At 39.9% G+C, this 13,819-nt stretch overlaps 1 protein-coding gene across 3 annotated transcripts in view; it reads right to left on the bottom strand.

Annotated features, from left to right (window-relative positions):
* Positions 1 to 13,819, bottom strand: part of KIF13A (kinesin family member 13A) — a 733,240-nt gene that overhangs the window by 105,211 nt on the left and 614,210 nt on the right. For all 3 annotated transcript variants that reach the window (XM_069218350.1, XM_069218331.1, XM_069218342.1), the window contains 2 exons: positions 9,124 to 9,276; positions 2,871 to 2,948 (listed from right to left, as the gene is read on the bottom strand). In XM_069218350.1, the coding sequence (XP_069074451.1) occupies positions 2,871 to 2,948; positions 9,124 to 9,276 (231 nt within the window). The remainder of the gene's footprint in view (positions 1 to 2,870; positions 2,949 to 9,123; positions 9,277 to 13,819) is intronic.

Here is a 13,819-nt window from a genome sequence, read left to right as displayed (position 1 = left end):
AAAGATTTGGCACCCATTGCACTCCTATTTACTATCAATCACTTCTCAGTCCCAAAAGTCCTGTTCTGACATGATGGAACCCCTCCGCCTACTTAAGGTACTTCACACTAATCGGCCTTGAGCCCTAGGCAGATTATTCCTTTCACATTCCACCCCTATGTAAAGACCCATACGAAGAATATAATGTTGGGCCCACTCTTTCGATCACCTATCTGCACTATCCCCTGCTTTGGTCAACCCCTTTGGGAGAGAAACAACACTTCACTAATTCATATGCACAATGTTATGGATGTTATAGGAATGCAACCACTTTCATTCACTAATTACGTTGTGATTTACATTTTTTTTATTTTTTGCTTATATTACTGTTGTGTTTGTTTTATCCCACAGGGCAGGTGGTGCATGTGGACTACACTATACTCCTCTGTCACTAAATCTGACTAGATTTATGCAGTTGACTATATGTACAAAATGTTGATCATGCTCCACTGTGCACATCTGTGTATCCTCCTTTATGGAAACTGAATAAAAACAGATAATAAATTATGATGATGAACAGCAGGCAGGCTAATGCTATCAGAAGTTAAGGTCATGCCTGAATCAAACAAAATAGAAGAGAGTAGAACATCAGACTGGGAGTTTGTTCATTGTAGAGTCACACAATCTTATGAAATCAAATTCAGTGTAATGCATGACCTCGGTGGTAAAGCTTGAATAACATTACCCAGGCGTCAGGAGAATCAGTGCACTGAGGAAACTGAATCAACAGGATTGTTAGCAGGTCAGGAATGATACAGACCATCTGAATGGCCAGAAGGCAGCATGCATTTCACTTTTTAACAAAGTGTATTTAAATTGACACACATGGTACATTCTGTATACCAACTATATTGAATAACTCAATTTCTTTACTGAAACTAGGAAATGGTCTGGAGTACACCAGAAGAGTAAATATACACAGTACTGATATTAAGTGACACCGTGTTCTGTGACCAGGAACAGCTTCAAGCCCTCCTTAGTGCAAGATCTTTATTTGACTTTCCAGCACAATTTACAACTATGTTTGTGAATTATAGCGATGTCATAACTTGTTACGCTACCTAAACAGTGGTACACAATGATTTGTAATTTACAAATCTTCATTAGCTACTACCTTCTGACAAGCTGTTTTTTGTATACAAATGCCTTTTAATAGTCTAGGGGATGAAACACGTGGTGGCTGTGTCCATATCTACCAAAGTGGTCTTCCACAACTACTGTGCAAACTGTGGGTTGTCTTCTGTGACATTCCTGGTTCTGTTATCACAAGGACCTTTCTGCATTTGTTTTTATAGCAAAAGTTAACACTTGTGGAAATGGAGATGTAAACTTCTGTAAACACAATAAGCAAACAAGTGCCACACCTATAAACTATAATCAATTGGACCTTTGCTCCACTTCACCTATTATGGTGTGCTCCAGACTATTTCCAGTTTCAGTGAGTGAGGTATTCCATCCCACTCAATTTGTACCCTTTGGGTAACAAAGGTGTTGTCTGATGTAGCACAGCATCCTTTTACAAACATTTTTGTATTTGTATTGCCTTCATACTCTTTTTCACAACCTTAATACTAGTGAGAATGTGCTGGTAACAACACCCACTGCTACCATTTGTAATCTCAATTTATTAAATTATTACAGCCTATGAATCATCCTATAATTTGACAGAAGCATCTGTAGTGAAATATGTGTTTTGACCACTGACTTCGTGTTTTACCATTTTGCTCTTGGCTTAGCTGTCTAGTGTTCACCAGTTACAGACTCCATTTTGTATTCAGCTTAGCCTTAGCTTCATTCTGCCTATTGACTTTATCTTAGCATTAGACACTGCCATGTTAAAAGCTGCAAGTGATTTTCCACGTTGTACAACGTGCATTCTGTCTTGTTCCCACCAAGGGCTTTGGCTAATAAGAATGTACTCAGATGGCAGGGAACGGCCTTGTTTTTAATTATCACCTTGGGATTGTGGCCAGATCCCAACGTGTTATTTTCAAAGCTTACCTACATTAGTTAGCATTTTTCAATGCTTCTTGCACAAGCAGAAGGGTTTTTTCCAGAAAGCTCCTTCTTCGTTTTTTAAAGATATAAAAGAGACCCAGATCAACAGTAGGAGATTCAGAAACCTCAATCAGGATTTTACATGTTGAATGCCTGATATATTTCCCGTGAGGGTAGAGATCTATCTTTCTCGCAGTCAAACGGGGTCATCGGCTTGCTGGCAGGAGAAAGATGAAGCCCATGACAGGCCCAACGATGATGCATTTTTATTAATTATTTGCTTTGCATTATAATATAGATACATATATTTGCTGGGTATATTGCAGTGGAGAATCATTTGTGTATGTTTTCATTTCATTGCTGTGACCGTTTTTAAATGTGTGCTTTCAACATGCTAATCTCCTTTTAGGAACCTTGCGCAGTGAAATAATAAATGTTTCCTTTTAACTAAGATGCACATTCCAGAGATTTGTTGTCAGTGCATGAGTGTTTCAGCTCGGTCATTAGTGAAAAGCAAAACAGCATCTCTCTCTTTTTCTCATCCTGCTAATTTGAAAGTAGAAAAATACCTTAACCATCCTGGAGGACTGGGATGAGTAAAGGGCAGTGTTGTAGTGACAATGTAGGCAAGGGTGGACATTACTTTGAGAATGTGGGGCATCTATAATAAACTATGTCAGGGGTCAGAACGTGGCATGCAAAAGAGTGATGCTAATAAGCAGCAAGCAGAGCAGAATAGAAAAGCGGGTGAAATGTTCTTGCCTGTGAATCAATCACAAATAGTATTTACATACAAGACTGAAGTCTTTCACAAATGTTTGAAACAGGCTTACGTGCTGAACATTTGGCGTGCTAATGCTTCTTCGTATATGTCGGACCTTGGCGGACAAAGCTTCTTTGACAGTGACAGCCTAGAGAAAGGATGAAAATACATTCTATATAAAATAGTGAGAATGCAGCAAAATTTGATAGTATTCTACTGAACCTTACTTTATACCTGGGAAAGACATTTAAACTGCAAATGATGATCCAGCCTGTAGTGGATCAATATTATTTAGCATTCCTAAATCATCACATGAGGTAAACAGATGTCTGTTAAAGCTTGATCTCCACATAATGGCATGTGCAGCTCCCGATCCAAAACACTATTCATTTTAAAAACACATTTTCATGCTGGCTCTGTACCAAATCTGGGTGTGTTATAAGGTCAAAAATCAATAAAAAGTTTTTTTTGTTAAAAAAAAAAAAAAACATTTGTCTATATGTTTCATACATGCTTTTCCTAATATTTACAAAAAACGTAACATTTTGTCAGTGGTTTTGCACTTGGTGAATAGTACCCTCTTCGGAAGCCATTCTCTTGTAATTATGAGTGCCCAGGGCACGTTGCAGTGCACAAAGCCATGAGAGGAGAGTGGTTTGAGCAAATACTTGGGAAGGACAACTAATGGGGAGAGCTTTAGTAATGTTCAATCCTTCTCCCCATAACCACATTAATTTAACAGAATGGCAAGCTTTACCTGAATGGAAGAGTGGTGCTTGTGAACAAACCATGCAGCCATAAACCATGGCATCACCTCTTGACCAAACACAGAGAATTGGGTATCGAGGTGGGAGCGTTACAAGAACTAGGAAAGCTAGACCTAGTCGCAACTCTGCTGATCACATAAGAAAAGGCACAGACAGTGTTAATTTCAGCCGGTGGTTGCAGGCTGGGCCCACCAGCAGTTATTTTTGGGAACAGGACTTATATTTCCTCCTCAGACTTTGACCCTGACCAAGAGAGATAAAAACACAACAGGGGAAAAGAAGGTGGAGGACAAATACATGAAAACAGGAAGAAAGAAATAACACAAGGATGAAAGAGCCTGCTGGAGTAGCATAAATAGGGGAAGGAAGTGTATGGTGGTGGATGAAAGATACACGAGGTAGAATTAAAACTACGCAGACTTGGTATCCAACATCTGATGACGCCAGATGCTGTTGTCTGAGCAAACGTTTGGGCCCCAGCACACATTCTTTCACAAATTAACTGGGCACAGGTCTCAAGCGTGGGGCTAGGTTTACAGTTAAACACTAAATATACGCCAGCTTGTATGAGCAGCAAATGTAATTCTGCACTGCAAGGAACAAAATGTGACTCTGCCTAGGTGGTATCAAAATTCTGAACATCGGTGCTGTTCAACTGCTACTGCAGTGAGCTTGTCCAAGATACTTTTATGGTCGCGCTTACTTGCCAGATCTTTAGTAGTCAATGTGATACAGTGGGGATGGAGGTTTAAAATTAATTTAGCACAAAAATAAAAAAATCAACATTTTCTGAAAGTGATAATAGTTGTTTAACGTAAGTAAAAACCAGATGCCTGTGGAGGATCACATGGCTATACTGAAAATAAATATATGACTCGTCGGCAATGAGCACTTGCAGCACGATTTGCACAATAAGATGTTTCTATCTCAAAAGGATCAACAGTTACTAAAAACACTGCCACGCCTCTTACAGCGCCGCAGCAGGGTCTTTGCAAAAGGTAACTGGTCACCTTTCTATTGCTGTACTTAGGTGTTAAGCTAAAATTAGTGAGGTGAAATCTTGGGCCAAATACTGATAACCTGTGTGAAAATGTCAAAATAAGGAAGCACAATGGCCTATTATACTGCATAATTTGACTTTTATTTGTGCACAATGTAACCAACCTTTCTGCATTATTGCACCAGTGGTCCTGCCAACTGCCTAATCACTTTAGCCCTTGGTTAAAGTACCAGGCCAAGTTCACTCTATCCCTCGTTTACTACCAAATCTAAGGTAGCGGTGGGTGACTTAAGAGTGTGCCCTACCATTATGTCACTTGTACAAGCACTCAGGAACTCCTGAAGAGATAGGATTGAAAGGGTGAGAAAATGGTTTATTAAGATGGAGGAAAGTTTAATTATGCAGGCAAAATTCATGAACTGCTAAATTCCCTATAATTTAGCATTAGGCTATTTCACATAGTTTCCAGCCACTGGAAACCTGTCTTTATTTTTTGTTTACACAAGTACAACCTTCTAAACACAAAAGAGCATTTATACTCGCCGGATTTCGATTTTTCTACATGCACTTGAACAGAACACAAATGAAAGCTTTGCAAAGTGGCTAGTGTGAGCCAAAGGAGCTGGTGTCCTATAGTGTTCTTTATATTTGCAACAGAGAACACGCTCATACTTGAGGATAGAACCTACTGTAGGAAATTCCTCGTGCTTCAGCATTCCCACACTTCAATTGGGAAGCATATGATGTAGAGCTGCTCTATTAATTTTGTGCCCCTAAGGCATTTTGATATTACAGAAAATGCCACAGACCCATGTGCAGACTGCACTGGTGCACATGTAGTGCTGCTGGGGCAATCTTAAGGGGGTGTACCCTCATTTGCATGCAGTTGTGGTCCCATGAAAATGAGGTACACCATGTGTCTGCAATTGTGCGGAATTACAGACACAGGCACAAATGCAAAAACGCCATCAGAAAGCACAAAGACTGTGCAACAGAGATGGTGCAGTCAGGATGCTCCCAAACGACACGTCTTGGAAAGGAGGAACGGGGATCTTATGGACTCTCCATGCATCACCCTGCAGACGGGTGCACTCACTGCACCTGCCTGCAGGCCATGGAAAGCATATTTATTGTGAGAGGGACTGGCAATTACCTAGTGTGCAACCAGTTAAAGGTGCCCCTCATCTCAGACAAAGGCAATGCGCTTGATTTTTAACATGAGCCATGGAAAAATTACTATTCTGCCTGCAGTGAACAGACTTACTAAAGACAGAATGCAGATATTCTGAGCAAGGCTCCTAGAACTGCAAGGTGCATTTCACACTCCTAGTAACATCTGCAGTTAGAATTTGAGATATTTCATAGTATGTTCTGTGCAATTTAAGTAGTGGGGCCTGAATTGCCCCCGAATGAGGGAGGGTTACAAACTACATTCACATTCTGTCTCACAATTTACTAGGCACTTAATTTGTTAAAAAACTTGCAGGGAACCAAATATTTTATAACGATCCCGCAGCCTGCACTGCGTAATGCTGTAAGTGAAGATTAGCAAGGCCGCCTTGCCTTGTAACTCATGTCACTTTCTTCCACAACTATGCAAACTGCTAAGATCCTCTATTTGAGGGACCTGCATTCAGAAGCTTGAGTAAAGAGTACTACTTTGAGGAAACACACTCTGCCAGGTCAAGACAGCAGATGGCTTGCAATAGCAGCATTAAACTTGTTACAGTAGCACAATGAACAAAGGTCCAGAAAAGAGAATGCGGGTCTCCTGCACCACATTCTTGCTAATGATGTCTCAGCATTGTACTGTAGAGAAGTTGTATTGTTGTAGTTTTCAATTAACAAAAAGTGGGTCAAGCACTTCAGGCAGACGTTTTTCATTGACCGATCGGTAATGTTAAAATATATTTTTCTCTATGCTGCTTTACCAATGAGTAAGGATATTATCTTACTCCTGTGAATTTGTTGCTTGGTCCACTTACCGGTTGCTCCTTTAACTTTCAGTTGAAACTATATGAAATATCTAAACAAAAATTTGAATTTCTTCCCTTTTTTGGGCAAAAAGATTTTGGATTTCTGCAACGTAACATTCTTACTGGTAATTCATAATGGACACTAAATACCAAACAGATGTTTGCGAGACACAATGTGGGTATAGGATATTATGACTGCCTCCCTGTATAAATGTCGCACACTACAGATTGTTTTTAAAGTAATGCGCATCAAATAAATATTTACAAACAGATGCTCATCTGACTATACTGACCTTTTGGACTATGATAAATTCCCTTGTGAATCTTTACCTTTTGCAAATATGTATCTCAGCAAAGGATTGCTTTTGTGATGTTTTATTAAGACTGATTATATAGCAGTTGGCCTCTGCTCCATTTATATTGATATCTTGAATCACAAGATATATCCTAACTGAATGCTATTGATCGCATTGCAGCCCTGAAGAAGCGGGTGCCCACAAAATGTGTTGACTGTAAACATCGAACTTTAAAGGCTGTACCTTGTAACAGTCAACTCGCAAACTTCAAACTGTACTAAAAAATTGACTTTTTTAATGATGGATCAGAAATATAAAATGAGTTTTTTTTAATGTTTTGGGAAAATGTCAAAATGAGAAAATAAATTATTATTTATGATATATAAATATAGGAGTTGAGTATACTTTGAGAGTGTACTGCCCTTCCTGAAAAAATTGTAGCATGACAAGATCCTCTTTCCGGATGACCTGCATTTTGCAGCATGAGTACCGCTTTTAAAGAAACACACTTTTCAAAGTGAAGAAAGCAGGTGGTCTACAATAGCATAGCAGCAAGGAATCAGTTACAGTAGCACGCTGATCACTTGCCCAGAAACCGAGAACCTATGTCTCCAGCCTACTCTACAAAATATTCTCTAATGATGTCCTAATCAGTGTACTGTGGAGAAACAGAATTATTGCTGTTTCCAATGACCAAAAAGTGTGTCAAGCACCTCCCCCTCCTTTATTGGAAGGATTCGCTTTGTGCATGCTGGAAAGCAGTATCATGCTGATGTCACTTGGAGTTGGCTGCAGAGAATGGTGCAGCAGATTAGTAACAAGCAGTGATGAATAAAGAAGATTTTTGTAGCTTAACTGAAGGCAAGGGGGAGTGGGGCTTTGTATATTACAATAACGAACTGCTCATTGTCAACAAGAAAAGAAAGGGGAGCCGACAGCGGCTGCAAGCTATATTCATCAGATGTGGCTCGTGCAACCTACAGAAAAAAAGACACTCTTGAGCTACTGGCTGGCTCAAGACATTTTAGAATGACTCAATATCAGAAGGGATTGCTAAAGATTATCATCCCCTCCTAAATACACTACTTTTCAAGGACAAATACCATAGAACAATGACATGCCAGAAGGAGACACCTTTTCTTAGCTTGGCTCCAGGGGTAGTATTTCTGCAAGTCAGCCTAGAGTTATTTTGGGGACACTTTTTTCTCCAAAAACAGCACTTGACCTCAGTGAGCAGCAAAGTAAAATCTCCATGGTCTGATCAAGGACAACTTGCTCAAATAAAATGTCAACATAAAGTGTTCGACCTGATTCAACAGTAGCTCTTACTCCAGAATGTATCTTTTAGTATGGAACAACATACATCGAAATGGCAATTAGCTGACTGAAAAGCGATTGATATGAGCCAGGACGCGAATCATAAGCAGGTAAAAAGTCAGGAACGGTATATTCAAAATCTCCTTCTGTTTCCCAATATTTCAGTCATATCTTCATTTGCACAAGCAACAAGAACCTATAGTGGTAACATCCAGGGTACATTTTGTTTTAAAGCAGATATCACAGATACAGAATCATAAAATCTTGTGTGCACAAAAAACTGATCTTAAAACATTAGGCAGCGGAAGGAGACAACCACATCCCCATGTGATTACACAGGACTTCCACACAGTGATTACAGATGTGGGTATACCATTCAATTCTGGACTTATATTGCAATATGTTAAGTAACTGAAACAGATAACACAACATATATGATGGAGTCTTACACAAAACTCTCTCACCCTCCAAGCAGTGGTAGGTTCTCAGTGATTGTGGGAAATACTGGATGGCTTAACTCACCTAATACTCTCAAACATATATGAAAGTGTGTTAGATGTGGTTTGACTATAAAAAATCATAATGGAGTGCTATCAACTTCTTGTAAAACAATTACATTTTCTCTCAACATGTAATAGTTGAATACCATAAGGTGTCTAGACTGCAGAATAAACCAATCAGGCACTGCAGTCGCGACAGCAGCAGTAGATGATATGCGATATTTATATTTACCACCACAGCTGCCAATTACCATACTGTTACAGCACAGCAAGTTTTCACTAACATCCATTAGAGAGCTATATACCAGACCACAAGCTCAGTGACTGTCATCCAGTGTGCAAAAACATATAATCAAATTTGTTAAAAACTTTACAGTTTAACCTGTAAAAGCATAGCAGAAATGCCTTAACATGTTAATGCTTTATTTGTTTAACACATCAGATGGTCTTGGATGCATACTACTTGCCTGCCTTAGTCGTTCGAGACTCAGAATGTTCTCCACCTGCAATACACCACGTGTGTATTTCTCAATGTAGGTTTCTCCATCTGCCGTGCCTTCATATTCACTACGAGCAGCCATCAGCGCCAGTGTTTCCCTATCTTCTGTCTCTTCTGTAGCCTAAACATGTGACAAACGAAGACATAAAAACATAATGTAATGTACACAATGACCTTCCTGCAGAGTAGGCCAGCCCTTGCCCTGAGGCAGAGCAGTTTTTCTACAATCTCAACTTTTTTGTGTTGTCTCAAACTTTGTTATGAGTGGACATTTTATGAGATGTATTTTAGCCTTTCTAGGAGGGCGCCCTGCCAGAGCACATTAGACCCTTGCCATATATTTGATCACCTTTCACAATGCTTTAGAGTCAACAAACATATATTCAAAACATTTCAGTTCAAACACCACATGTAACCTAAATTCTCTGTAGCAACTCCTCTAGACATTCTTTATCCTGTTAACATGTTTCAAATCTTAATCATAAAGCACGCTAATAACTTTTGGTTAGGACATCTTCAAAAATATTTTGAACAATAAATTACATTTCATAAAAGATCACACTCAAGAAACAATTATGCACCTTCTGTGACACTAGATCCATAAATACTTGGTGATTTATTTCCGCTCCTGACATGAAAAGGTACATGTTGCCTTTCAGACTTTGATGACTGACTCTCCAAACACTGCATGACAAGGTCATGGGAATTTGACTTCAAAAATCAAAGTTTTACAAAGTTCCAGCTTTTAAATCCTTAAAATGTTATGCTCATTTTAGAAAAAATTAGGAACACTTTTCACAATAACAAAAAATTGTGGATGAGAAACTAATAAAATAGCTTACCAAGCAACACATGGAGTCTGGACACTTGAGCACACACAAGGGAACTGAACGTACATAAGCGGAACAAAACCATTCACGCAACAAAGGTTTCCAGGAACCACTCATTATTACATCAGCACTGCTTATAATTATGGGAATTGTATGGCCAATTACCTTAATCATTTGGTGACACTGAAGTTATGAAAGAAAAAAAAAAAAAAAGCTTTTTACCTAATTTCTTCTTTTCACATTCTTCTACAACACTTGAGTGCTTCCTTTGTTTCATCATGTCCCTACTTCTTGTCCACTGAAAAATGTCTCTTTTCTCCCAACCTACATCAAATGAGTTAATCTCAGCTTTCTCTAAATACACTGAAGGGTTACGGTATATACTTTACCTTTAAAATATGACACCTCACCTCATGTACATTCTACTAAGATTGCCCTTATTTGCAATACATATTATTTAATAATGGGAGTACTGTAAATAGTCCTTAGTTCATAATCTTTAAAATCAATCTGCAGAAATTAATACTATGAAACATCCAATTAAAGAGTCATCCCACAGCATCTCCAGCCCCATCCACTGCTGACTTATATCAGCCCTATGTTTGATGTTGATTATATTTGGCTTGCTGCCCGAGGTCCTCCTCCTCAACTACTTTTCAATAATGTGTCCTCCAGGGTCGATTCAAGAATTCATTACTTTCTTAGTTCACACAAATCTCCTATGAACATTGTTTGGTTTGGGCTTTCAGTCCCTTTCATAAAATACTGCCTCTGAAACCGTAATCTAGTTTTGTGTAATTTTGAAAACAGACTTGATTTTCAGCCACCAAAATCCTCTAATTTCCTTCATCTGAACCCTCCGAAGGCAAAGATGTTTTTGCTGTAATGAACAATCGCCTCAGGGGCAGTCAGTGGCTCTGCTCCTCTAAGTCCCCCACACACGCATGAACACATCAGCAACAAAGGTAATGGTACAACAACAATCCTTCTGCCCTTTCATATATCAAATAAAAAAATTTCACCCTGAGCTTAAGCACAGTAAAGACACCATGGTGACTTCAAAGCCAGCATGCCATTAAAAGGAGTCTACATCAAATACCATTCCCTTGTCACAACACAGTAAAAGGATCATGGATACACCAGGAACATTATGATGGAAAGATGTTTTAGTGGGACGAAGCTCACCGCTGACAACTGCTGTGACTTGAAAGGCAAACCTTTACATCTGCCCAGAAGTAGGAACGCAAAGCACAAATATCAAACCATTCATACTCCTCGGAAAAAGACTTCCTAACGTTTTTCTTTTTTTTTGAAGTGTTGATAAGAGATTTGTTGAGGTTAAACAAATACGCTATAGCACAAGCAGAAATAGGCTGAAGCAAATACAGAAATCTTAAAAAACTGGGCTTTGTTACTATATTAATTCTCTCTAATAGAGGCAGAGGGACAAGTTTGCTGTGCTTGAATGAGACGAAAATTAATAGAGATTAACAGTGACAGCAGAATCAGTAAAGGGGTGCAGAAGTAATTACCCACTAGTACTTGGCTTTCAGCCTCCTGGGATTTTAGCAGTTTGTGAAAGGTCCTTCGGCTAAAGCAGGCTCAATATAATATGTAGGCAGAAACAAGACACTGAGTTCACTCAGACACAGTAAATGACTTGGAAAGATCACCTGTGTGTACTTTGCTACTTCTATGGAGAACTTCGCCCAGCTGGAGTAGGTAGGCTACAGAAAGAGCAAAGGATTTAGAAAAAATCTTGAAGCCAACAAGAAAGTATCAGCAAGGTAAACTCACTGTGTTTACTCGTATTTCTGTGAAGGCATGTAAGGCTCTAATGGATCACAGCATGCCATCCTAGGACATCTACCCAGACCCACCTGCGAAATGATACTAGACAGGAGGGGGCCCTTATATTACAGACATGATTAATTCATCCCTAAGGACAGGTGTAGTCCAAAGTGAGTTTAAGAAAGCAACAACTCACCCTTTTCTCAGAAAACTGGGCCTAAAACAGAGTATCCAGGGAACTTTTTCCCTATTTCTTTGTTGCCTTGTTTGGCAAAGTTATTAAAGGAGAGTGGTTAGGGATCAACTCCAGGACTATGAGGAAAGTAATACCATCATGAATGAAGCACAGGTATGATTTTGTCCGGGCCTCAGCCTTGAGGTGGTGGTGGTGTTGGTGATCGCTGCTCAGGACAACTTAAAGACAATGGCAATTCAAGGGCAGATGTCTTATTAGACTTGTCGGTTTCCTTCCACACTAGAGTCCACCATATATAAAGATCAGGTGTGGGTGGTTTGGTTCATCCTTTTTAGCAGATAGAACCCAAATAATACAGCTGGGGTCTTTAGTTCGGAGACTAAAGTATTGAACTGGCACGTACCACAGGGATCCACACTCTTCCCTGCTCTCTTCAGCCTTTACCTTAAGACCACAGGTAACTTTGATGCATCGTTTTTGGATAACCACTTTCATGCATGCAGAGGACACAGAGTCTAATAAGGGTTGGATGGGTAGGAATTTATCGACATCAAACCTGTCAAAATCTGAAATTTTATTTACGTCATCTAGAGTTAATCTTTGGGAACCTTGCCCCATAACCTTTTCTGTGTTTGATGCAACACCCTAAGTGGCCAAGAGTATACACAGAGGTAGGTCCCAGGCTCACTATGCCATTGGCACCAAGCTACATCAGACTGAAGAGCCCTAAATCAGGGGTGAAACAGACTTGGGTTGCTTGTGTACCACTTCAGGAAGTACATGGCCTGACAGTTCGGGCTGGATTGTTGCCATTGGAGCAGAGTCAAGACTGATTTGCATATGCCCAAACTGAGGTGGTATGGTGGTCAAAAGAATGATGGGCTGGAATGATAACCTGAGTGACTGCCACTGGTTAGGTTCCTTGCAAGCATTCCTCCCATCACCCTTTGTGTGTTTGATTTAAACATGCATGTGTTCAGGAGCATGCTCAAATGTGGCTCACATGCTCACGATGCCACTGGAATTTAACTACCCCCACTAAAGAGCCCCAATCAGGGCAAAATCGGTCTTGGCTTGCTTGTGTTCCGGCTCAGGGAGGACCTCGCCTCCCAGTTCGGGCTTAACTGTTCCTATTTGAGCAGGGTAAAGATGATTTGCATATGGTTGGGCACAAACTGAGGTGGCATAGTGAGATGGGTTGGAATGCCACTCTGGGTGACTGCCAGTGGCTAAATGTACTACAAGCATTACTCAGATTACCTTTGGTGTGTTTTAAGTCTCTCTCGGAGCCATTTCGTTGGGCAATTGCTCCATGTATATTACCTCAGTGACTAAAGTTCAATTCTTCAAACGCCTTACTCTGAAATAGATTTTTCTTACCTTATCCTTTACACAAAGGCTAATGCAATCACTCAATCCGCTCAGGACATATGTAATTCCAACTATGTAGAGCTGCCTAAAAGGGGCACCCTTACACTATACGTTTTTCAAAGAGCCACAATTGTTTAACTGCTAAGTCTTAGGTTGATTCCTCTCACCCTTATTCAAATTCACTGTCTACAGTACAGAAAAAGATCCTGGCTTGTAGGTCTTAGAACGACTTGGGACCCTCCTTCCTGATTACAAAAAGCACAATGTAGATCCCTACACACTGCTAGAGATTTCAAACTCCGGTCCTGAATATACTACCTTCTCACACAACACTGACATACACAATTTTACTCTGATGTCTGACATCTGGCGAGGGGAACAACAGACCACTCCCCGATATGGGCAAGATTTTTTTTTTGGAATGAAGACCCTAGGAGGAATCACTCCTATCAATCCTGGTACTTGAAGCAACATAC

Source organism: Pleurodeles waltl, chromosome 2_1 (genome assembly GCF_031143425.1).
Source record: "Pleurodeles waltl isolate 20211129_DDA chromosome 2_1, aPleWal1.hap1.20221129, whole genome shotgun sequence".
NCBI classification, from domain to species: Eukaryota; Metazoa; Chordata; class Amphibia; order Caudata; family Salamandridae; genus Pleurodeles; species Pleurodeles waltl.
The sequence above is the reverse complement of the archived record's forward strand: the minus strand, read 5'-3'. Positions and strand labels throughout refer to the sequence as shown.